Source organism: Anabas testudineus, chromosome 17, assembly GCF_900324465.2.
Source record: "Anabas testudineus chromosome 17, fAnaTes1.2, whole genome shotgun sequence".
Lineage (NCBI taxonomy): Eukaryota > Metazoa > Chordata > Actinopteri > Anabantiformes > Anabantidae > Anabas > Anabas testudineus.
This window is the reverse complement of record NC_046626.1, coordinates 10,226,006-10,248,990: the sequence shown is the minus strand read 5'-3', so window position 1 is coordinate 10,248,990 and position 22,985 is coordinate 10,226,006. Positions and strand designations below refer to the sequence as shown.

Sequence of the window (22,985 nt, the reverse complement as noted above, 5' to 3'; positions counted from 1 at the left end):
ATAAAAGAAATAAGATTTCCACTGTTGTGGTGGGTGTGATAGATAAAGCTGATTCAAGCATTGATGGCTAATCAAATGAAATTAATATCTGCACATTCACACCATAAACTGTGGAAGATAGAAAAGAAGTGATTTATAGTAAATTATTAAACCCTCTGCTGTTGTTACCATCAACTGCAGCACTGATGTCAATGAGGAGTTTTAGTAAAAAACCAACGACAAGAAATATAGTTTGAGGTCTTACTGAGCTTCATGCAATCTGCGTCATACGACCGTTGAGCCTTTTATGAATGAATCAATCATGTTGATGTTTTAATGAGCCATTGTGTTGAACAAGAAACCAGTATATAAAAGTAGCCACACTATTTCAAGCTGGAATTGAGCAAACTTGTGCTGTAGTAAACAATCATAAGGTGTTTTATTGTGATGTATGTTGTGATTTATGTACTTCACTTCATAGTTTGGCTTTGTCCAAACCACAAACATTCCTTTTACAGATTCTTAAGACCACAATATCTCTCCATTAACACCAAACAATGTAGAAAGCATTCAAAGGAGTTCATTGAGTACACAGTATTTACACACTCTTGCAGACAGGAAGACATTGTATATCATAGCTCCTGTCAGCGAGTACATTAGTGTTCCTCAGGAGACAGTTGGGCCTGGCACCGTACTATCACCACACAGATGAATAAGGATGCCAATATTGTGGTAAAATGGTGGAATTAATTATTCTGGTGTTAATAAAAGCAATAAATTAAACTGTATGATATTAAACCTGTCTGGATAAAAGATACAACTAAATTTTAGGCGAGGCTGGTTTGAGGGTCGGAAGTTGTCTGCACAACCCTTCAGTGATAATGTAGTTTTATTTGAGGTTAGGATAGTGAAATATGAGATATTATCTAGACAGTTAAAGTAGCTAATGTTACAGCTTGTGGAACTGATCATATTATTGATGTAAAATGTGCATATATATCCCTTCTTGCCTTATTGTGCTGGCCTCCTAGTTCACAGCATAGCTGGTAATGCTGATGTCAGGTTTTGATGCCACAGGTGGGTCTACTCTCCTGGCTTAAAATCAAGCATGTGTGCATTGTTGTCTCATTGCGTGTAATCACATTTCTGCCATCATGTGACGACTAATCATTTCTACAGAAACAGTGATAAAAAAAAAAAAAAAAACTTGATGTCTTAAAATGTCTTATGTGTTCTTGAGAACTGTAAGGTCATCATAAGATCATGCAGGTTGCAAAGAGGTGATGCATGACATGTCATGTCAGTGATGGAACAGTGGCACACTGCTATTTATGAACATCCAGTTTCTGCAGTTAACAATTAAATGCATATATGACTTAACATGATAGATTTCTCATAACTGCATCCTGCTTCCTTCTTCCTTTGAGCGAAACCAGAGAGAAATGTGCTCAATACCTGCAGTTCACTGGGCTCCTCAGTGACACCGTGTATTTTGCACAACAGTGCGCCCTAGCGGCTGTTGCAGGCTGTGCACGGCTAACTCCCCACAATTTAGCATACATGGCCACCTCGAGATTTAGCCATTTACTAAACCCGAGCCTGTGAGATTAATATAGCATAACGCAAAAGGATATGCTCCCACTGAGTTAAGACACACGCCTCACAAAGTAACGTTGGTCCACAGTACAGGGCAGTCCCGTAAGTCTGATTTTTAAACATATTAGCTGGGTATTTACAAACGTGGGCTAACGTTAGCAAAACTAGCAAACAAGGATAGCGGTTTCTAACGTTACAGCTCTGCCGGCTGCACGAAGGAGCAACACGTATCTCACTAACGCTGAGGTCGTGAGACACAACACGGTTCAGTAACATTTGTTATTTTAAATTAAACTAGCTTAGTTCCACGGTTGTATCAAATCTTAGGACAGTATAACCACATGCTAAGTGGTAGATAGTTTGGTAGCATGGCTAGCTAGCTAACGTTGCTAAAATTAGCAGTGGTTAATGACTGTGTGCCAGTTTCTCAGCTAGCCGGCTAATTCAACGCTAGCATCATCACAACTAGTAATGGGCATGGTTAGCTAACATCAACTGTTTTGATATACATGTTCCCAACACATTTTCTTTACAGCCAGCCATGTCTGGACTTAAAAGGAAAATAGAAGGCAGTGATCCCGACTATGAAGACATTTCGCTTGTCCAAAATAGTAAGAGAAACAAAGCGGCTGAACATAATGGTAAGTTCATGCACTGATTGAGACAGTTACACCTGCTTTGCTTGTGACAGTACAACTACCTGTACTCAGCTGATGCCTGGTCTTTGACAGCCCGAGAAGCCACAGTACAGAAGATTGAAACCATCATCAGAGAGCAGTTTTCTTTGGAGATGAAGAACAAAGAGCACGAAATAGACGTGATAAGTCAGGTATTTGTAGGATTATAGAAAACTTCTTTTCTTGAATAGAAATTCTTTGCATGCTGGCTTTGTTAGACTGTTGTGTTCAATCAGATTTCATTGTTTTGCAGAGACTCAATGAAGCCAGGAGAATGATGGACAAGCTGAGGGCATGTATAGTTGCTAATTACTATGCAAATGTTGGGATGTCAAAGGTCCCAGAGGTACGTTTGCACATTCTTGGGATACATATAGGTCCGTACTCAATTATCAGCTATTCTAAGAAATGGTAGCAGCAATTTGTATTTCCCCTGTGTCTTAGCATGCCTCGAAGAATGATCCTGCAGTGCTGAACCATCCAGCCATCCGCCGGTTCCTGGAGTCCCCATCCCGTTCATCTTCCCCTCTCAACCAGGGCTCTGAGACTCCATCTCTGGGTCACTCAGAGTCTGAATCCCTCTCACATCAAGGAGAGGGAGCTGAGAGGGATGGTGAGGGAGTCTGGAGAGAGGACATCAGCAGGCAGGAGCGCAGACCCGGACGTAATACGGGCAAAGTGAGCTCAACTTACAGAGACGAGCTTATTGATTGTTTCATGAATCATAAATGGGTGTCTTTTGCACGCATTCATCTTTGATCAAGCCTGCTGTATATTTTTCCTAGGATACTTTCGGTGTGCCATCGTCCATAGGAGCAGAACAAAGGGTGACCTATCATACCACTGGAGATGAAGCCTCTAGACTCTACGTGAAGAAGACAATTGTAGTGGGGAATGTATCCAAGTACGTAACCAGACTAATAAGAGTCACTCAGTCAGTCATCTTATAGAACTGTGTTGCAACCCTTTCTTTTTGTAAATTCACTAGTTAAATATCATACAGGTCACAACATTCCTTTATTTTAGTTAATAAAGTCAAGCCAGAATGATGGCAGCATGGTGCTGTAGAGGTTTTAACACTCACAAACAGACAGCCTTTGTAAACTGAAAATAATGGTTGAATTTGACCAGGATACAAGGAGAAACTTGTGATTCTACATGTTTGTTGATATGAAATGTTGCTCCCTAAGAAGCTTTGTATAATTTGGTGTTTTTAAAGCTTGCCCTTACAGTTTTTATGTTTTGTGCATGACTGGGAGCTGAAGATCTGAGCTGAGCTGCATCTTGCTATCAGCCAAGTCTTGATGATGGTTTAAATAACCATTGTATCTTTTTTAATATATATGGAATAGTAACTTTTTATTGATAGATTTAAATATTTCAGTAAGAAGAAATAAAAGCTCACACACTTTTTTCAGCATCAGATTCTTGCAAGATCTTTTAAATTTTGCCTTTATTTGGTAGTAGTACGAGAGAGGCACACAGGAAACATGATGCAAGAGAAGGGATATGACATGCAGCAATGTTTCCAGCTGGACTTGGGCTAGGGATGCTTATGTGGCATGCGCTGTAATCATTCAGCTACCAGGGTGTGCTCCCTTTAATCAAATTTTGATTGCGACACATTTTTTGTGGGACAAAAAGTACCAGCTCCTTCACAGTCTTACCCACCTGCTTGTCACCTATCTTTGTTTTAATATGTGATTAGCATTTACCTGTCTAATCTATCTTGAACAATATAATCCATATGTATTAACCTACTGCCTTTGTCAATTACTCTCAGGTACATTCCCCCTGATAAGCGTGAAGAAAACGATCAATCTACCCATAAATGGATGGTGTATGTCAGAGGCTCCAGAAGAGAACCCAGCATAGACCACTTCGTAAAGAAAGTCTGGTTCTTCTTGCATCCCAGCTACAAACCTAATGACCTAGTTGAAGTGAGGTTTGTATCAGTCTGCTTTTATACATATTTTAGGCCGGCAGAAGGTATGGAAGCACTTGGCTGCACTATGTAAAGACTCAGCAGTAAACAGTGAAAACCTTTTAATAAACAGTACCCCCTTGTGGATATGATAGTGCAGCTTATTCAGAAGTATCACAGGTAAAAGTAAAAAACAAACACAGCATTTGCCTCTCTGAGTGATACTTATCTCAGGTGAATCTGCTGTAGTTATTATGCAGACTAAGAAAAAACATAATAATTATTCAGATTGTTCGCACACGTTAGGTGGAGTCTGTGATATCATTTAGTACATAATGAGTCAGACTAGAAGTCCATGTCAGCATGACTAATAATGAGCACACAGTCTTTTATGTCTGTTTGAAAAGCATGCTTCTTTAAGGGTTTGGCTTAGCCTGAAGCACAGAGGTGTGTATAATAGTGCTGTGGAGGGCATTTAGGAATCTTCGGGAAAAATCAGAACATTCGGTGCCTTCAGTTCTGAGATTAAGAGTTTTAATTTTCATTTTTCTGTCCTGTAAAAGTGGAAAAGGATTTAAGTTTGCCTGTGGCATCTGAATAAATGATCTCTTTCATCAGTCAGCAGTCCTTATCCTGAGCTGTAGCCTCCTGGCTATCTCAGGCAACGCTCTCATGTTGTCGTAGGAGCCACATATAAACCACACAGGCCCAATGCTCTATGTTGACTGTTAACACAGCCTGAATGTAGATGGAGGGGATAAATTAAAATAAGAAAAAAAATGCATCTCTCATAGCCTTATACCCTCATATGCCTTGTTAAATGCAGTAAGTAAAATCTGTGTCGATAAAGTGATGATGAAAACCTCAAGCTTCAAAGTAGGAGAAGATGAGAGACCTTCAAGTCATTGATTTTAAGAGATTATTAACTCACTTTGAGTCAGAAACCAGGGTGAAAGCTTAGTTTTTCTTTTATAGAGTCATGCATCCTTTTATACAGTAGACTTTTGTAGTCCACATTTGTATATTAATCACGTTACATAAGGCTTTTTAAATTTATCTGTTCTCAGTGAGCCTCCTTTTCATTTAACCCGTCGTGGCTGGGGTGAGTTTCCTGTAAGGATCCAGATCCACTTCAAAGACCCTCGCAACAAACGTATTGACATCATCCACCAGCTAAAGGTCAGACCACATCATAGACCACATTATTCTGCTTGTTTTTCATTTCTCTTCAAACTGAAGCATGTTTTTCAAGTTTAATTCAGCTTCTTAGAGACATCCTAATGCTTCAGTTATGCTAGGTTTTCTGTACTGCCACCAGTAACTTGCAAATGGGTTTCTAGTAGTGATTTATTATCCCCTTAGTTTTTTGGTAAAATCTGTTTATACTAGGGCTTGAGCTGTCTTACTAGTAGGACACATCAGCAGACATTTTACAACAGTGGAAACAGAAAAACAAAACTTAAATTATCATATTGTATATGTTGTGTGACAAAAGGCCTTATTGTAACTCTCGGAGGGTCCAGCAGCAATAAATATAACAATATATAGAATGGTATGACAGTATATACAATGGGCAGTAGAGTGCAAATATGCATTAGCAAACAGCTGAGTGTGTTAAAAACAATAATAACTTAAACCAACAACAAGTGTATGTAGCAGAACAACAGATCTATTGCAGTGGCACTGGCACAGTAGTGCACTGCAGTAGGTGGGTTGTGCAGTAGATTATAAAACAACGTTTCATATCATTTAAAGTTTATTGGACTAGTGTCCAGTTTGCTATCACTACTGTTGTAACTCCATACAAATCTTTAATTTCACTGACTTTATTTGTTCCTCTGCAGCTGGACAGAACATACACTGGGCTACAAACTCTTGGGGTGGAAACTGTAAGTTATAGATGTTCACTGTATTTCCTGCAGCGACTTCTTTGAGCTTTTCTCTGACGATAAGCTATACTTGTTCCAGGTGGTTGATGTGGAGCTCCATAGGAACTCTCTTGGGGAGGACTATATTCCTCAGCCGTCTTCCTCCAATGTGATTCACAGAGCAGCCAGCCCCATGTCGGCCACCACCCTGACCCAAAATTTTGGACGCTCCAGTTCTCCAGTCTCACATGACCACAGTGTAGACAAAGGTACACACAAAGAAGGATTGAACATTTTAAATGCAATTATGAAATTATATATTTTACTAGATTTGAAGAATAAGGACACACTACTCTCTATAACTCTACATATCAACAGCCAATCGGTGAATATACACTTACGCTTGGTTTCTTACCTGATAATACTCTGTCATCCCTTTACTGCAGCTGTCTTCATGTTCTGCTTGTTTTTGGGTGTTTTCGCCTTCAGTTTTGCCTCCATGTAAAATATGAGATTTATTGGATTCAGATCAGATTGATTAAGCCATTGCAGAACATTAAATTGTTTTGCTTGCTATTGTCCATCTGCAACATAAAGCACCATCCAGTCAGTTTTTTAACTATTTGGTTGAATCTGAGCACATGGTAAAGCTCTCACAACTTCAGTTAAATCTTCTGTTGATTGTTGATACTGACGCAGACACCCCTTTCACATTAAGGCAGTTTTTGATCTTGACTGTTGTAAAGGGGGTTTCCTTTTCCTGGAAAATAATTTTTCTGTCATTCATTGCAGTTGTTTTCTATTTTCTTTGAAGCCATTCAATGCTCCTAAGATCACAAGTGCTTTTTCGCCTGGCACCTCATGGTTTACCATCTCTCTGATAGATTTATTTTTGCCAATGGTGACTTATCCACTAGCTTTTATTGACAACAGCTAACAGTTAATGACAGGTTCCAAATGCTAAAGAAAAATACAAATGAACTAAAGACGTGATAACATATCCTTGGCAGCCAACTTTCCAAATATAAAATAAAATATAACTTTACAAACCCCCAAATTAGGAGTTTATGAATATAAAGGTCTGTAGTTCTTACATGGTTTATCCAATATTATTCGCCAAACACAAAACTGACAGTCTACACAAATCTTGATCACATCCTGAACCAAAATCATGAAAGTTGTCACTTTTTAGATACTTATTAACCTAACTGTACTGGACTGGGTTTTGTGTTCTTAATAGCCATCCTGCCCCATGTCACAAGATAATTATATCTTATTATTGGGTTATAATTAGTGTTTCACAACTAGGCAAGATACAGTATATGGGTCTCACTGTAAGTACTCAACAAAATGATGTAGTAAGTCAAAAGCCTAGTTTTGATAAAACCTCTATGACAGAGCTACACCAGATTAAGGTTGGATTAAATGCATTTCTGCTCCCAGGGTCCACCAAAGCAGAGGTGGGGAGACCTACAGGGGGCCACAGTTTAGGCCTCACTGCTGGCGAACGCACCCCAACTCGACCCAAAGCCAATGATAGGATCACCCTGGGTTCCCATGGCAATTCCGCCTTTCAGCCTATCACAGCAAGTTGTAAGATTGTCCCACAAGCTCAGCCACCTAGTCCTGCCGAGTCTCCTGGGAAATCATTCCAACCAATCACCATGAGCTGTAAAATTGTGTCAGGTAATTGTCTCCACCCGGTGGCCATTTCTCAGTAGGTCTAATGATTTTCTTCATTGCTTTACACATGCCCTTCCGAGATAAGAAATTATATTTAGTCAATCAAATAACATAATGTAATTTTTCTCAGCTCTCTTTCATGTGATATTGCTAGAATTAACTAAATTCCACATTGTATGTGTGTAACATATGAATGTTATTAAAAGATGCTAACGGCAAACACATACATTTCCACATTATACTTTAACCGTTTTAAAGTTGATGTTATTGCTATCTCTCATTTTTCTTTTCAGTGGCATTGATTAAAAAAATTAATTTGTAGGAATTTGTTGTACAGGATTAAAAAAAACAAGATTAGTTCCTCCAGGCACACATTTGCTGTGCTCTGCAAGAATAAGAAATCATTTCTGCAGAATACCCTTGTGACAGCCTAATAATAGATCACTCTTTCTGTAAAATGTGTCTTTTTTGCCAAATTACCTTTAATGAAACTACCAACAAAGAAAACTGACATCAGTTTGCAAAGCCAGTTAAAAATTTGGTAAAAATCATAATAATAATATTAAAAAACTCATCTAATTACCTGAAAACTTTGCCCCCCACAGGCTCTCCTATCTCCACCCCAAGCCACTCCCCACTTCCTCGCACACCCACCACCTCCACTCCTGTCCACAGCAAGCAGAGCTCTTCGTCAGTGCTCAACAATCCTTATATCATTGTCGACAAGCCAGGCCAGGTGATCAGCATGGCTTCCTCATCTGCCGCCTCCACAGGTACACATCTCCCACTCAATGTCAAAGTGCTGCTTGAAACCACAAGTCGACCTGCAACAAAATAAAGAACAGTGTCTGAGCCACCCAGATAGAATATTAAAATAACTGTGAAGGATGTACTATATAGCACAACAGATGATGAACAACAATCTCCAGACTCCCCCAGTCTCACTTTCCCTTTCATTGTTTTAGTGCGTTTCTATTGCTTGTCCTCATTTACCCCTCGTCGTGCTCTTTGTACTCCCTCCCTTCTGTCTCTCTTTTGTTTCTGTTAGCACTCATATTAAGTATGATGTGTGGTGAGCCAGCAGGATGGTTGCTGGATAAGAGGTTACCATGGTGACTAAGCTGCTGTTTTTTATGTCCAGATTAAGTGGATGAGACTTCACACTCAAATCAAATTTTGTATGTGTTTGTAAATTTCAACATGAACAAGATGTGCAATTATCTGCAAAGGTGATAGCTCACTGTCAGATGAAGCAATTGTACAGTTTATTTGTGCGTCATCTCAACATGGAGCAGAGTCATCTTACGTCACTAAGACTGTAGTATTTACTTCCTGACATCAGCAACATCAATTCATATTTCACTTAGGAACTCTGTCCTTTGAAACACTCAATCTCTCTCGCCCACTCAGCCACTCCCACACTTCCTCCGATAAATGCACAGCTCTGGCACCAAGGCTGAAGTGCTATTAAGTGATGTTTTATCAGACTGGATGAGGTTGATGTGGGTGTTTGGCTCATTCACCAATTTTGGGATAAAAAACATTTAATGCAGTAGGTAAGGAGTGGAACTTCAGTGGCTCTCTCAGTACATGCAGCAGCCAAAGCTCAGCTTCAACACCCACAATGAGTAACCTGGACAGGAAGCTGTCACATGGCACTAGAATGGCCTTGATATCTGTAGAAGAGTTGCCATGAATAGCAGTGAGACATCACCGGTGTAGTCTCTTCCATGTCTTATTGTGTGTTTTTATGTGCAATTACTCCACAGGAAGCCCTGCAGTCAAACAGTCTGCTGCTCAAGGGACTCGCTCTCCAGGCCCTAAAGTTCACACTGGCACTTTCCTCCCGTCAGGGGTGAAGGTGAGTTGGTAATGGTGTCACCCTTTAACATGAATTCTTATGAACTGAGACATCTTTTTACTCATCTGACCCCTACCATTTGGAAGATGGTATGTCCCTGTAGTATCTGCACCTTTAACAACGCAGTGTGGTATTATTAGTAGGCCAGCGTGCTATCTTCAGCAGCTGTGAGTGCTTTGACAAGCTATATAAATAGGACATCACTCTGCAAAGAGAATTGCATGGATCTTTTTCAGTCAGAGTATCAGTACTGTGTTGTAAAAGCTTCTCACTCCCACCTGCTCATCATCCCGTAACGATCTGCAAAGAATGAAAACCGATACTTTTAAAATTTTTGTTTTATCACAGTGGTCTCTCAATTGCTTAGATTCTGTCAGGTCAGAATGGGAATATAAAAACACCTTGATCAATCATTAATATTTTCTAATTTGCAAAAATCTGTTCTACGCAACAAATCTCTTCTTAGTTCAATCTCCAGTTGAAAAAAAAGATCGTAATTCACAGTAAAATTAAATCTATTAATAATAAATGTATGTTTTTTTTATTAGAGAGTAACATTAACTCCATATATCCCAGCTGCTATATCTTCAGCTTCTTGTGGTTTCATTGCATTGGGGCTTTTCTGTTACGATTCTTTACTTCATGTTCACTCAATTCTTGTGCAGGTTATTATTAAGCAAGAGCCGGGAGAAGTTTCAACACAGCAGCAGCAGATGGTTTCCACAGTAACCAGCCAGCAGCAACCTGCCGCTACAGCAGCACATCAGTTTGTCGCAGTGAAGGGAGGTCACATGATCTCTGTATCGGCCCAGAAACAGGCAGCAGGGGCCACAACTAGCAAGGTCAGTCTCTCTTAATTGTACCCACACAATTATGCCAATCATTTCCCGTAGGCTACATGTTAACAGTGTTATATTGAGTGAGTCTGTCATGCATACTAATGCAAATAGCAATCATAACATTCGAAAAGCATTAGTAAAATGGCGGTAGTGAAGAGTAGTGAGCTTGGTTGTGGACACTCATCCCACGAAAGATATGAAAATAAAATACATACGGTTGTGACTCTAATAAGCGCCTGTTGTGACCATAAACAAATTTCATCATTCAATTAAAATGTCAAAATAATTTTCAGAAATTGCAACAGTATTTGTTAAGGAAATGTATTAGTATTTTTGCATTAAAACTGATTTCCTCATGTTGTATATGTAGTAATTGAATAAATAATGAATAGATAAATCAATTATTACCTATATGTATTGTCATTCAAAATCTATATTTGGCCCTTCTCTTATTTCTAGATGTTGGGTATTCCTGTTAGCTCAACACTTCAGTCTGCAGTCAAACAGGTTGCTATCAGCAGCGGACAGATTCTGGTCGCCAAGGGCAACCCCTCTGTCTCCAAGGTGGTGGGTGGGAAGCAGGTTTTGGCACAAGGAGTTGCTAAAGCCATCGTCAGTGGAACTAGTGGCATTTCTGGTCAGCAGGCTGCTGCCAAAGCAGCTGGTGGTCCAAGTGGCAAAAGTGGAGGTCAGCGTTTACACACACACACACACACACACATGCATGCTGCATAAGAGTACATGATTCACTGCAAATTATTCTACACTTGTTATCATGATGTCAGGTATGTAGTTGTTTCATATTAGATCATCATGAAATATCCAAACCTACACCAGTAGACAACACATTTATTTTGAAATTTGTAATACAAACTCATAAAAGTGATTAACTTGTTATGTTTGTACGTCCAAAGTGATGGCTACTCTTCAGCTACCAGCCAACAACCTGGCCAATCTGGCCAATTTGCCTCCAGGCACCAAACTCTACTTGACCACCAACAGTAAGAACCCCTCAGGGAAGGGAAAGCTGCTTCTCATCCCACAGGGAGCAATCCTCCGAGCCTCCAGTGCAAGTAAGACATGTTACATATTGTATTTGTTTTTGAAAATACAGACATTATTTAGTTTTTTCAAATTTAATAAAATCTCTACATTAAAATTTTCATATTCAAGTGAGTGATTCAGTAACTTATGTATTACTTGATGTTTTACATTTGTTCTCTTGCTGTGTCTGTGGATGGATGTCTGTTTTGGATAGCTTTACTGTCTCTGTAAATCCAAATGAAACTGAAAATTGTGCAGGTGACACAGTACTTGGGTTGAGGTCTCGGCCACTTTTCCTCCTGAAATTTTCTTTCAATTTGCCTTATATTTTAGACAGTTGTATTAAAGATTTAATTGCTCCGGGCTCATTATAAAGTTTGGGAGAAACCCACTTCTGAAGTGACTGTGCAACTGGAGGCATACTGGTGGCAGTTACAGATTTTAGTTTCTGCGCTACCTTCTGGCCAGTGAGTCAGTTATAGTCATGTTTCATTCTGCAGAGTATTTAATGTCTACTGCTGGCTGCGAATCCTTCTCACGGCCCAATTTCTGTCAAATTGTAGTCAGACTGAACTGATTTTGCAGCATCCCGAATTATGTCTAAAATGTAAATCTCACAGCAGTAAACCAATATTACCCTGTCAAAAATATTCTTTACCTTATTTGAAATTACTCAAATAAATAGCAGAGGAGCTGTAATTTGCAGTAAAGAATATCGGTAAGAATTCTTTATCAGATTTGAGACTGATCTGTATGTGGTTCTCTGTAATTTAGGTCAGCAGTCCCAGAGCAGCTCATCAGCAGGCGCTGGGGGCTCTCAGACCTCCTCCTCCTCCTCTTCTTCAAGCTGTCTGCCTTCCAACCTCTCCTACACATCATATATTCTTAAACAGACCCCGCAGGTGAGTAGAAATGTATTTATATTATAAAGCAAACCATGCTGGTCAACATATTTTGGGAAAAACATTTTCTTTTTGGTGTCTTTTGACATGTTGTGGATCCTCCTTTATCTTATTAGAGCAGCCAACACCATATTAATTTGCTGGCATGTGTAGAGCAATGTTTGTTGGAAGATTATGACAAACCAAAGATGTTTTGCACATGTTTGATTTAATACTCAACATAATCTGACTTTAGACTTTTTTGTATGCATAGTATACAAATGGGTTTTCTTTCTTTTGTTGAATACAAATAGAGAGGTTGAGCATGCTATAAGCATAATTAGTAGTTATACAGTATTTGAAAAGGAACACTCTTTCATGTCAAATTCAAAATGGATATCTACAATGTGATATACATATTTTGATGTAATGAAGCTGTCAACTCAGGTTTCCACCTTAATATAAAATAAGGTTGAGAGACAGATTTCCTATTTTCAGTCAGTCTTTGAGTGATGACTTGTCTACAACTGCTTATTGTGTATATCTTGCTAAAACAGCTAGAGAGTTAGGACAAACACACCAACACATTTCATATTACACACTCCAATTAAGAGACACAAGGCTGGTGAATTGATTTTTAAAGAAGGCTTTATGAAAGCTATTTATATTCCCATTCACATTACAGTCTGTGCATAATTACTAGATAAGTCTGTATTCTGATTAAATATTTTTTCACAAACATTGGTCCAACACCAAACTCTGTCAGGCTCAATATTCACTCTGTAGAAGCATTCCTGGTTGATGCTATTGCTTTATTGAGAGATGGTGTGGTTTTAATTGGCACACCCTATATTGTGGTCTGTACAATTACTAAGCAGATTTTTGTTTCAGGCAAAATGGATAGAAAAATAGAAGTAACAGACACAGAAGACTAAAATTAACAAAATGATGCTGCACTACTGAAATAGCTAAATTGTTGAGACTTGATTACCATACAGTCTAAAGATTTGTCAGCCAGGGTAGGCAAAGTCACGAAACAGGTGTTGAGAAGGGAAGGTGCAGAATAACTGTAAGAGATTTGTAAAATATTAAACATGAAGCTTCCAGGAGCATTTTAACCTCCAATAGCATCATTTTCCAAAAATGGGTTCTGCAGAAGCACAGGGTGCACAGTCATCCAAGCTACTGGCAAAGTGTGAAAGGCCAAGTCACAGCCCCCATTAAAGAAGAATGGGCTAAAAATACCTTCACATTGATTTCTCAAACATTTCATAGACTGATGAGGTGAACATAAAACTAGGTGGACCTGATGGATGAGCCTATTGGTGGATCATAGGTTAAAAATTGTCTCCAAACACTAGTGCCAGTTTCTGTAAGACAGCAGTCGAGCAGCCCCCAGTGTTGAAATGGACCATGATATGCTGCATCCAAGTAACTCCACTCATTGACTATTCAGCAAAGACATTAAAGATGACCTCATGCTGATGTTGCGCTCTTGTTCACCTGATTTAAATCTAGTTTAAAGGTTGTGTGCCATCAAGTGTGAGGTGTATGGTGACAGAAAGTAATATACATCACTGAGTCTGTGTTGGCAGCTTCAATTAAAATTTGCCAGGAAGAAACTGAAAGATTCTACGTATGCAGGACTCATGAAAGTAATTGACATTTCTTTAAACGTATGATGATAATTTGGGAAATTAACTATTTCAGTTAAGACAAATGTAACTTTTTGGTGTAAGACTCGTGTTTCACAATAATAAAGATTTGGAATCTATCATAATATTGTATCTGTTCAACAATAAAAATTATTCTGAGAAAATGCACTTGTGTAATAATAATGAGCACAGGTTTCATTACTGTAGGTTTAACTGAGCTGAATTTAGACATTGAGAGAGAGGTTGACTTGGAAGTGTGATCTTTAGCTCGTTCCTAACTCTGTTCATTTTTACCAGGGCACGTTTCTGGTTGGTCAGCCAGCGCAGGGCTCCGGGAAGCAGAGTGGTTCCAGTTCAACAGGTCACACATCGTCATCTCCAGCACTTGTTACCCAGCAGGCCATCCGGGTGACAGCTGGGCAGAAGGCAGCCATTCTGGCCCAGGTATATATGGAGAACATGACTGTAACCACTGGTTCAAAAACCAGCTGAAAACCGAACTCGTCTGCACTTAAATCTTATTTTTAAGATTCAGGCCAGTGACTTAAATCTTATTTTTAAGATTTAAGTGGCTCAGATATTTTGCTTGCTCTTTATTGAGTTCATGTGAGTGTGTCCTAATGGTCAGTAGAATTAATTCAGAGTAATAAATGTGACTAATTTACCTCATTCCCAAAATACTGACTTGTGTCCGTTTTCTGGTCTAAATTTTCTCTTCACTGTTTTTATGTATTCTCTAAATTATTATCTTTAAACTGTTCACAGACCATGACAATGTTCAAATGCAACACAAAACTTAGATTTATGTGGAGTCACTTTTTTCCTTTTGTTCCAGTTTTGTTAGTGAGTGAGCGACTGGCTTTAACAGAGAAGGACCTGACTCACTCATATGTTACTGAGCTGGAGGTGGACAAGTCCCCTCACACAGTTTAATCTGTCTTGCGTTATGTAACAGTGCCATAGCTGTATTTATTCTTAAGTTTGTGTTATTGACTTTCTGATTAATACAAATGGTGTGGGTTGATGTGTACATTTTGCTTTTAGTGGACATGGTCACAAAGAAGTGTAAGAAAAGAGTGAATTGTGTGGGTTTGTTTAAGCCTGGAAAGAAAAGCATTTTTAATTTAAATTGCTCTGAAATTAATTTGAATGTGAATGTTTTTTCTACTTCACTTGTTTATGTGGACTGTTGCTGGATGACTCTTCTTTCTCTGATTGCTAGGTGGTGGGCAGCTCCCAGGGTGCACAGGTGAAGTTGTCTGATGGCTCTGTTAAGACAGTAACAGCAGCAGCAGCAGGCCACTTGTCCAAGCCAGGAACAACTACATTGAGGATGACAGGTGGAGTCATCACCGCTGCTAGCTCCACCCCTGGCTCAGTCAGCGCTATAGCAGGAGCAACCAGCCAACAACAGGCTAGTGTCACACTCCTCATATTTTTCTGTTTTATTCTGCCTGACAGCTGTTTGCTTTTGAATTCAAACTGAAAAACAGAAATTGCATCAAAATGGATCTGAAGTTTTATTTATGCTTGCAAACTATTTACTTTTTCAAATCCCAGTATAAGATTTTCAATTCCATGTTTCCCAGCTATTTATATAATTGATAATATATGTGATCTGATGACTATTATCATGGTGAAATAAAGTACACACTACTAAGTACAACAACTCTATATGCAACAAGCAGGTAGATACATGATAAATAATCACAGTTGATTCATTTTCTTTGTTTTCACACTGCAAGTGGGGTAAATGTTTTAGAAATGCACCATTTGCCACTGCAGTGCAAATACATGGAAAACAGGAGTCACCTAGAGTGAGTGCAGTAGTAAGGTCAGTTATGTGTTTATCAGAGAGAGGGGAGAGTTTAGATGGCATGTGAAAAGCCTTAAGCAGTCCATCAGTAGTGGTCTGGGCATGGGAATCATGATCGGCCAGGCCTCATTATTTAAGAAATGGAAACACACAAAAAGAAATATGTATACAGACGTAACAAGCAATGAAAAGCATTCGCTGCTCCAGAGATGCTGTTGCAAACACAAAAGGCGGACTCAGCACTGCGTCCCTGTTTTGGAAAAACTGCTCTTTCAGGACAGTTAATTGCATTATGAGGGGGCTCCATGAGAGAAAATCACTCTTTTGTCTTTGAGAATTCCTTAAAGCCAGTGACCTGATTGGTGCAGAGTTGCATTATGATGAGCAGAACCAAATCAAGGCAGTTAACACCAACTCTGAAGACCAGCCACAGTAAAAAGCATCTTCCTGTACTCCTGTATTTTAAAATTGATTTGTGACTTTGTGCTATGTCATGTCAAGTGTTTTTAAGCAAAAACAAAACAAAACACAAAAAGTTGTCACTTATAACATTTAGAATATTTTCAGATTTATTTACAAAGTAGATCATTGTCATAATCTGTTTTCTGGTTGTGTTTGTGTTTATTCCATGTAGGCTGTCGATGGTGGGAAGTCGGCATCTCAGCACCAATCGCTACTGGTGGCAGCCAACCAAGCAGCAGTAATCAGTGCCGCTAAGAGCGCCAGTGCTGCAGCCAGCGGCAGCCTGTCGAAGACGGCCTTAGCCACTCTAGTCAAGGGTGCTGGCAACTCTGCCACAATGACAAAAAGTTCTGCGGGTTCAACTGGGGCTGTAGTAACTGTTGCCAAAGGCATCACCAACATGCCTGTTTTAAGTATGTCCAAGGGTGCAGCAGTGGGCACTGTGGTGGGTGTGCCCAAAAGCAGTGGCACATCATTGGCCACTGCAGCCTCATTAGTCAGCGGTATGGCAGCTGGAGGGAGCAAAACTGGTACAGCTCTCTCAGGTGGGTAGACAGTTTGTTGAGATTAAATAATTTGAACAAATATTTCACGGGTACAGCCACAAGTTTCTGTCTATGCTGAATGTTTTATGTTTTTTTCAGGTATGCTAAAGATTCACTCTGGAGGTTCGAGCTCTCAGCAGACCGTCTTAACCATCCCTGCCAATCAACTTAAGCAGCTCGGGGTTGGCACTGCATCTGGAGGGCTGCAGACTATACTCATGCCTGTTGGAAAAGGTAATGCATTTTTTATTATGATGCATTCTCAAGTAAATAAAATACAGTAAATGATGAATAAAACATGAAGTTGCATTGACATAGATTACTTTGTGGTCTGCCACAATTTCTTAAGAACAAATGTTGAGTGCGTCTTCCACAGGCGAACAGCAGTTTTGTTCAGTTTTCATGCCCACTTTGAATCAGACACTCAGGCATACTATTCTTTTTCTTCTATTCTTTCTCTATAAGGCCCATCTTCCTTCCCTCATTTTTATCTGTTAAGCATTTTTACCTAATGGGCCATTGATCCATCCTGAGTGTGTGTTTTCCTCTGTGTATAGTAGTGTCTAAAGGCCCAGTCTCCACTACTGCTTCCTCTTCCTTCACCTCTGGAGGAGCTGGAGCATCGCCTAGTCCTGCCAACCAGGTCCCCCCCTCCCTTGCCCTGCCTCTGGCACAAGGTGAGAGGGGTCCATCCCCACTCCATCCACTTTCATCTATCATCATTTCCCTCTTTTAATCCCAATCTCCGCCTTCTTCCTTTCTGCCATAGTTGAGATTGGGGGTCATCTTTCAAATGACGCATGTCAAAATAGCAAACTAAATGAAACTAAACTAAATTCAAATATTTTTCTGTCACTATAGTGAAGACAGAGCCAGGTGTCGGCACAGCTGTCACAGCTGGTCCATCACCCCCGGTGACTGCTCCTGTTCATGTTGCCTCTGCAGCTGCCACCGTTAAGCAAGAACAAGGGGTAGATAATGCTACACATGACCTCATCAAGTAAGTTCGAGGACAAGTCACAGATTCATAGAAGAATCAATTTGTTTGTTTTGAAATGTGCACAACCCTTTTTTGCTCCTGTACTAAGACAAAATCATTCAACAGTGTGTTATTCATTTATTTATTTGCCAGAGTGTATTTATTAGAACACCTAACACTTGATTGCCTTCTTCTCAGCACTGAGCACATAGAGACCATGATGCAACTGTTGACAGCTGTGGTGAAGAAATTCCCTCTGATTGTGCCAGATAAGAGTAAGTGGGCTTTACATTCTGTTGGGTTCGCTTATAAACCAACTCCATACATTAAACAGACTGAAAAGCCAATACTTTGGGTTTTGTTAAACTGTTTAATTCTTTGTTTAGCTGAAGACTCCCATCCATTCTGTGCCTCTTCAGTAGAGCAGTATTATTCCTGGAATATAGGCAAGCGCAGAGCATCAGAGGTGAGTTTCAGTGTTTTGTAAAAATTCCAATTGAATGCTATACTAGCACTATTAAAGTCCTATATGGGTATGTCAGATTGAATTATCTGTGAATATAACTTTTTTTGGGAGGAACAGACAAACGTGATGATAATTAAATCTAATGTATAATATATAAAATCTCTTACTCATTTTGTGCGGCGTCTTTACTGTTTCAGTCCTTTGTAAATGATCATGCAGTCAGTATATGAACAGTATTTCAGTATATGATACTGATGATCTGTTTATTAGACACACAGACTTTTTCCACGATCACCATGAGGTTTGTATGATTGTTCCCAATAAAGAGATAAAGATCAAAATTGTTTTTATGTTATTTTTTTAGGCACATTATATTTTTTAATAGCCTTGACTTAGATAAAGATCAGATCACATTTAATGACAAATTAACACAAAAAAAAAACATGAAATTACCATTGTATGTATAAAAATGTCTACGCATTTTCTCTTCTAGAGTCACAACACTAGCTTAGTAGCATTTAGTTTCTACGTTTATGGGTGCGGACATCTATAATGTCACTGATAATTTGCATCGTTTGCAGTTTTCCTGTCTGTGTAATCTGTCTTGGTGTTCAGTGCTGGACTCCTGACACAGCAAGCTTTCTGCTTGCGTCATGTCTTCCTATCTGGTCAGATGTGTATCTCTGCCTGGTTGTCTCTTCTCATCTCCTCCCAGTGGGTTCATCAATAGCTCATACAGAGCAGCCCACATCTTACCTGTCTGCTCTCTTTCTGTATGACTGTAAAAGGCTCCCAGACAAGCCCAGACATGGATATTTATATCAAATGATTTACTTGTTGTGGCAGGAAATTCAGAGCACATCATTACATGTGGCGTATATAGCATATAAACTAATTTTGTGGATTTCAGTTTGAGACCATAGATTTTGATATGTCTCTTTGTAGCTTCAGCGAGCCGTGGCAGTGAAGCGGGTTGTCCAGGATGTGTTGGACCGCTCACCCCGACTGCAAGCCCTCACTCCTCCAAAGACTAGAGAGGTGGTGCAGTGGTGCCGACAGAGGGGGTACACGCCACCTGACCCTGAACCCCAGCGCAAGAATGATGATGAATCCATTGAGGACATCCTCACGCAGATAGATAATGAGCCTGGTGAGTTGATGTGCATGATTCGATGTACAGCGTCTGTCAGAAGATATTTACTTCAGCTTGTTTTTGCGATTTCACAGTCTTCACTCTCTGTTTTCAGCAGCTCAAAGTGGATCAATACTTTTCCCTTGAGTGTTGCATGTGTGGGTGTAGTTCTCCTGCAGTTACCATTTGGTCCAAACACACCAATGTGTTTGCAGTTCAGTAGTGTGTGAGGACATCCAGTGTGCAGCCTCAGTGTTTTTGTTCAGCGTTGTTGAATTCATAGGGGCTTCTCAGTAATCCTATTTTGCCTCTAAAGGTTGAGCGACGAGGCTGCTTAGTTTAGTTTTGTCTCTCTGCTTCTGAGACGCGGTGTGTTCAATCTACATATAAATCTGTCTGCAGAGTGCCCATCAACACTGAGTAGCTGCGAGGAGCTGGTGGTACGGCTAGAGCAGATGCAAGCTCTGCTGAAGACTGAACCTGAGGAGGCAGATGATGAAATAGTTGATATCGTCACCGTAACTCCACCTTGCCAGAAACTGAAGGTCAAAGAGGAGGAGCAGGAAGCTGACACAGATCCCAAGTTCTTCCTGGGCCCCTGCGTGTCTTCCCAGTTTGTCAGTGAAACGGCTCAGCAGGTCAGGAGCATCTGTAGGTTTTTGGAAGTGAAAATACAGAGAGTTCAATCAAAAACATCCTTATATTGTGTGGCTTAGTAATTGGACGTTTTAACTAGAAGAAGCTTCCTCCTTTTTTATATCTTGACTCCTTTGTCTCTCCCAGATCGGGGTAACCTTCCAGCCGGTTGAGGTGGAGAAGAATGTGTTCGCTCCAGTTATCGAGGCTATGATTCTGAAGGTCGGTCACTTTATAAATATATATAAAAGTTTAGATTTACAGTAACTCATAATTACCTCAACATACCCTTGACTCAGATGAAGAATATAGAGTATATATAAGATGTACCCTCACACAGTATTGTGTGTGTGTGTGTGTGTGTGTGTGTTCACCTTATTATACGATAGAGTGGGCTTCTGTATGACTAAGCACAAGACTGTGTGTGTGTTTATGTACTGCAGGCTACAGAGCAGTTTGCCAGTGACATCCTGAGAGAAGCTTTGGCTGGGGCCTACGCCAAATCCCCTCAGAACAGGTCAGATGTTTTTTCTCTAACATGCAGCCTGCGCTCCATTTTCCACCACATGCGCTGTATCTACACTTGTACAAAGTAACCACTTTAAGACGTATTAAATGTATATCTAAGTGTACTATACTGTCGTACCAGTTCACATCATCATTATGGTGAACATGGGCACTGTAGTTTATCTTGAGTCAACCTCACATACCCTCACACTGGAAATACGTGTGTAAGCTCCAAAAGTTTAAAATCCACTAGTAAAAAAATTCAATTCAAATTTCAATTTTTTTTTCCCATTTACTTGAACTTTAAAATAAATTCACACCTATCTGTTAGATGTTTAAAAGATTTGCGTCTTTATTAGAAACAAGTGGCCTTGAGTTGGACAGTATAAAGTGAAAGTATTTTTTCTAGGGGGATTGTTAACACATGAAAAATGTCAGCCTTTTCTTTTTTAAATGTTTAGTTAATGCATAATATAAGGTAATAAGTGGCAGCCCTCACCATGCTCTCATATGCTCTCGCTTACAGGAGACATAAAAGCAACTGATTGACAAATAGGATCGTGTGCGCTTTGTGCTGTGTAATAAATCTGGAAAAGCTGGTCACATTTGCCATCTTTGTTACCAGCTTACCTAAGCGCTTGCAGAAACCACACAATTGCACCTTATTTTTTTGGTATGCTTTGTCAGCAGGTATGCTATGCTGTGCTCAGACATCAGGAAATGTTACTGTCCTTGACTGTCGAGTATCTTTTAAGTTTTGCACCGTGTACATTATGTAAGACAGTGGGTCAGTGAACTGAGATAGGAGACTGCTGAGTGCATTTATTTAGAGCTGAAAAATCAATAAAGCAGTTAATGACGCCTACCAGTGACGTTTCAGGCAGCCTGAAACATACTTCCTGTGTTGAGGCTCACAACTTAAACTTTGTTATATTGGGGTTTGCAGAGCTCCTAGAGAGATCACAGCCATGAACATCCACCAGGCGATCTGCAGCATCCCTACCTGTGATTTCCTGACCAACTCACACCTGGGTTACTTGGCTAAGGACAAGTGAGGGTAACAAATCTGACTCTGGCAGGGAACTGACACATACTGAGATTGGAGGACTGTCTGCACTGCTGATTATGACAGAGCGACACTAATCTTAACCTGACAGCTCTACTGTGTGAATATTCACATCTGGATGTAGTCGTTTTGCCTCAGGTTGTGCAGTAATAACTAATGTACTGTATTCATTAACTTGATCATAGAAGGGCTCAGCTTGCTTCTGACAGCAGCGGAATAACAAACTGTATATTGTAACATTTGGTCCTAATGTATCGTGAGAAAGCCATTGTGGGACTCCTTATTTGACTTTGACGGGCTGTTGGGCTTTCGCTTATCTCATAACAAGATAATTTTAATGATAAAGTGTTTCCTGCCAGACAGAGAGCCAGTCAGTAGGGAAATGAACCCTGAGTGCCCCCTCCGTCATGCCTCATCCTGCTGCCCTGAACTGGGAACAAGATTCAGTTTGAAATCAGAGGTGAGAGTAAGAGCTAAGGTTGGAAACACTAATGAGCACCTGAGTGTTGTTATTTCATATCAGTGATGAGAACGTCTGGTGGGTAAAACAAACAGGGCCATTCTTCCAAAAGTGCCATTACCATGGCAACCACTGATCCATCATTATGAACAACCTTACCTGTTACCTAGCAGAGGCAGTCATGGTTCTCAAAATAAAAAACATGCAGGGAGTTTTCTACGATTCTTCAGAGGAGGCAACAGATCTATATTTGATATTTTTAAGGCCGACAGATTCTGTCACTGAGATCTTCATCACCATCTATCCGACTGTAATGAGATACAGTTAATAGTCTAATGAACAAATCATTGTGTCATGAATGCAAACCACCAATCACAATATTTATTTCTCTCCCTCATGAATCAAGTTTGATAGCCCATGAAAGTAAATTTTAAGTGTTCTGTGTAGCAACATTTTGTGATATACACAGTGAATATGACCAATATGAATTAGATGGTGTTTTCAACATCCTGTTTTAATTTTTTATCTAATGTCAACACCTGTGACCAGCAATGCTCTAACAGTAGTATGCGTGTGAGTGAGTGTGAATGTGTGGATGTAGCCATCATGAGAGTTAATGAATATGATGGGGAGTGCTTGTGTGTTTTGTTGGCTTGATAATTCTCTTTAATGTGGAGCTTTGCATTATGTTAATGTGTGGATGACTGGACAAATGGAAGTGTGTGCGGAGTGGTTGTGATGCCTGTTAAACCAAATTAGTGTAGAAGATACCCAAACATGTATTTTCATGTTTCAGTGCAAACCAAAAATATAATCAATATTCTTAATAAACAAAGAAAACTCTGGTTGAATTATTTCTTGCAAACTTTACTTGTTTAACATTGTTTTTGTTCTTTTGGTTGATTTTAA

At 39.7% G+C, this 22,985-nt stretch overlaps 1 protein-coding gene across 4 annotated transcripts; it reads left to right on the top strand.

Moving 5' to 3' along the window:
* The first annotated feature begins 1,519 nt into the window (after positions 1 to 1,519).
* yeats2 (YEATS domain containing 2) lies at positions 1,520 to 22,916 on the top strand. 4 transcript variants are annotated; one of them, XM_026374959.1, is made up of 30 exons: positions 1,520 to 1,677; positions 2,111 to 2,216; positions 2,307 to 2,404; positions 2,506 to 2,598; positions 2,697 to 2,930; positions 3,038 to 3,156; positions 4,036 to 4,197; positions 5,244 to 5,355; positions 6,021 to 6,065; positions 6,145 to 6,313; positions 7,488 to 7,730; positions 8,333 to 8,500; positions 9,497 to 9,588; positions 10,254 to 10,430; positions 10,887 to 11,115; positions 11,342 to 11,500; positions 12,246 to 12,373; positions 14,305 to 14,451; positions 15,230 to 15,421; positions 16,458 to 16,830; positions 16,930 to 17,064; positions 17,391 to 17,507; positions 17,692 to 17,830; positions 18,008 to 18,084; positions 18,196 to 18,275; positions 19,221 to 19,425; positions 19,810 to 20,045; positions 20,191 to 20,265; positions 20,487 to 20,560; positions 21,497 to 22,916. In XM_026374959.1, exons 2-30 carry the CDS (start codon positions 2,117 to 2,119, stop codon positions 21,603 to 21,605), a joined length of 4,287 nt encoding a protein of 1,428 aa, XP_026230744.1. In that variant the 5' UTR covers positions 1,520 to 1,677; positions 2,111 to 2,116; the 3' UTR covers positions 21,606 to 22,916. The 4 variants fall into 4 exon arrangements, with proteins under 4 accessions (XP_026230744.1, XP_026230742.1, XP_026230745.1 ...); XM_026374957.1 differs by having other exon boundaries at positions 17,388 to 17,507; XM_026374958.1 differs by lacking the exon at positions 1,520 to 1,677 and adding an exon at positions 1,688 to 1,821 and having other exon boundaries at positions 17,388 to 17,507.
* The last annotated feature ends 69 nt before the right edge of the window (positions 22,917 to 22,985 follow it).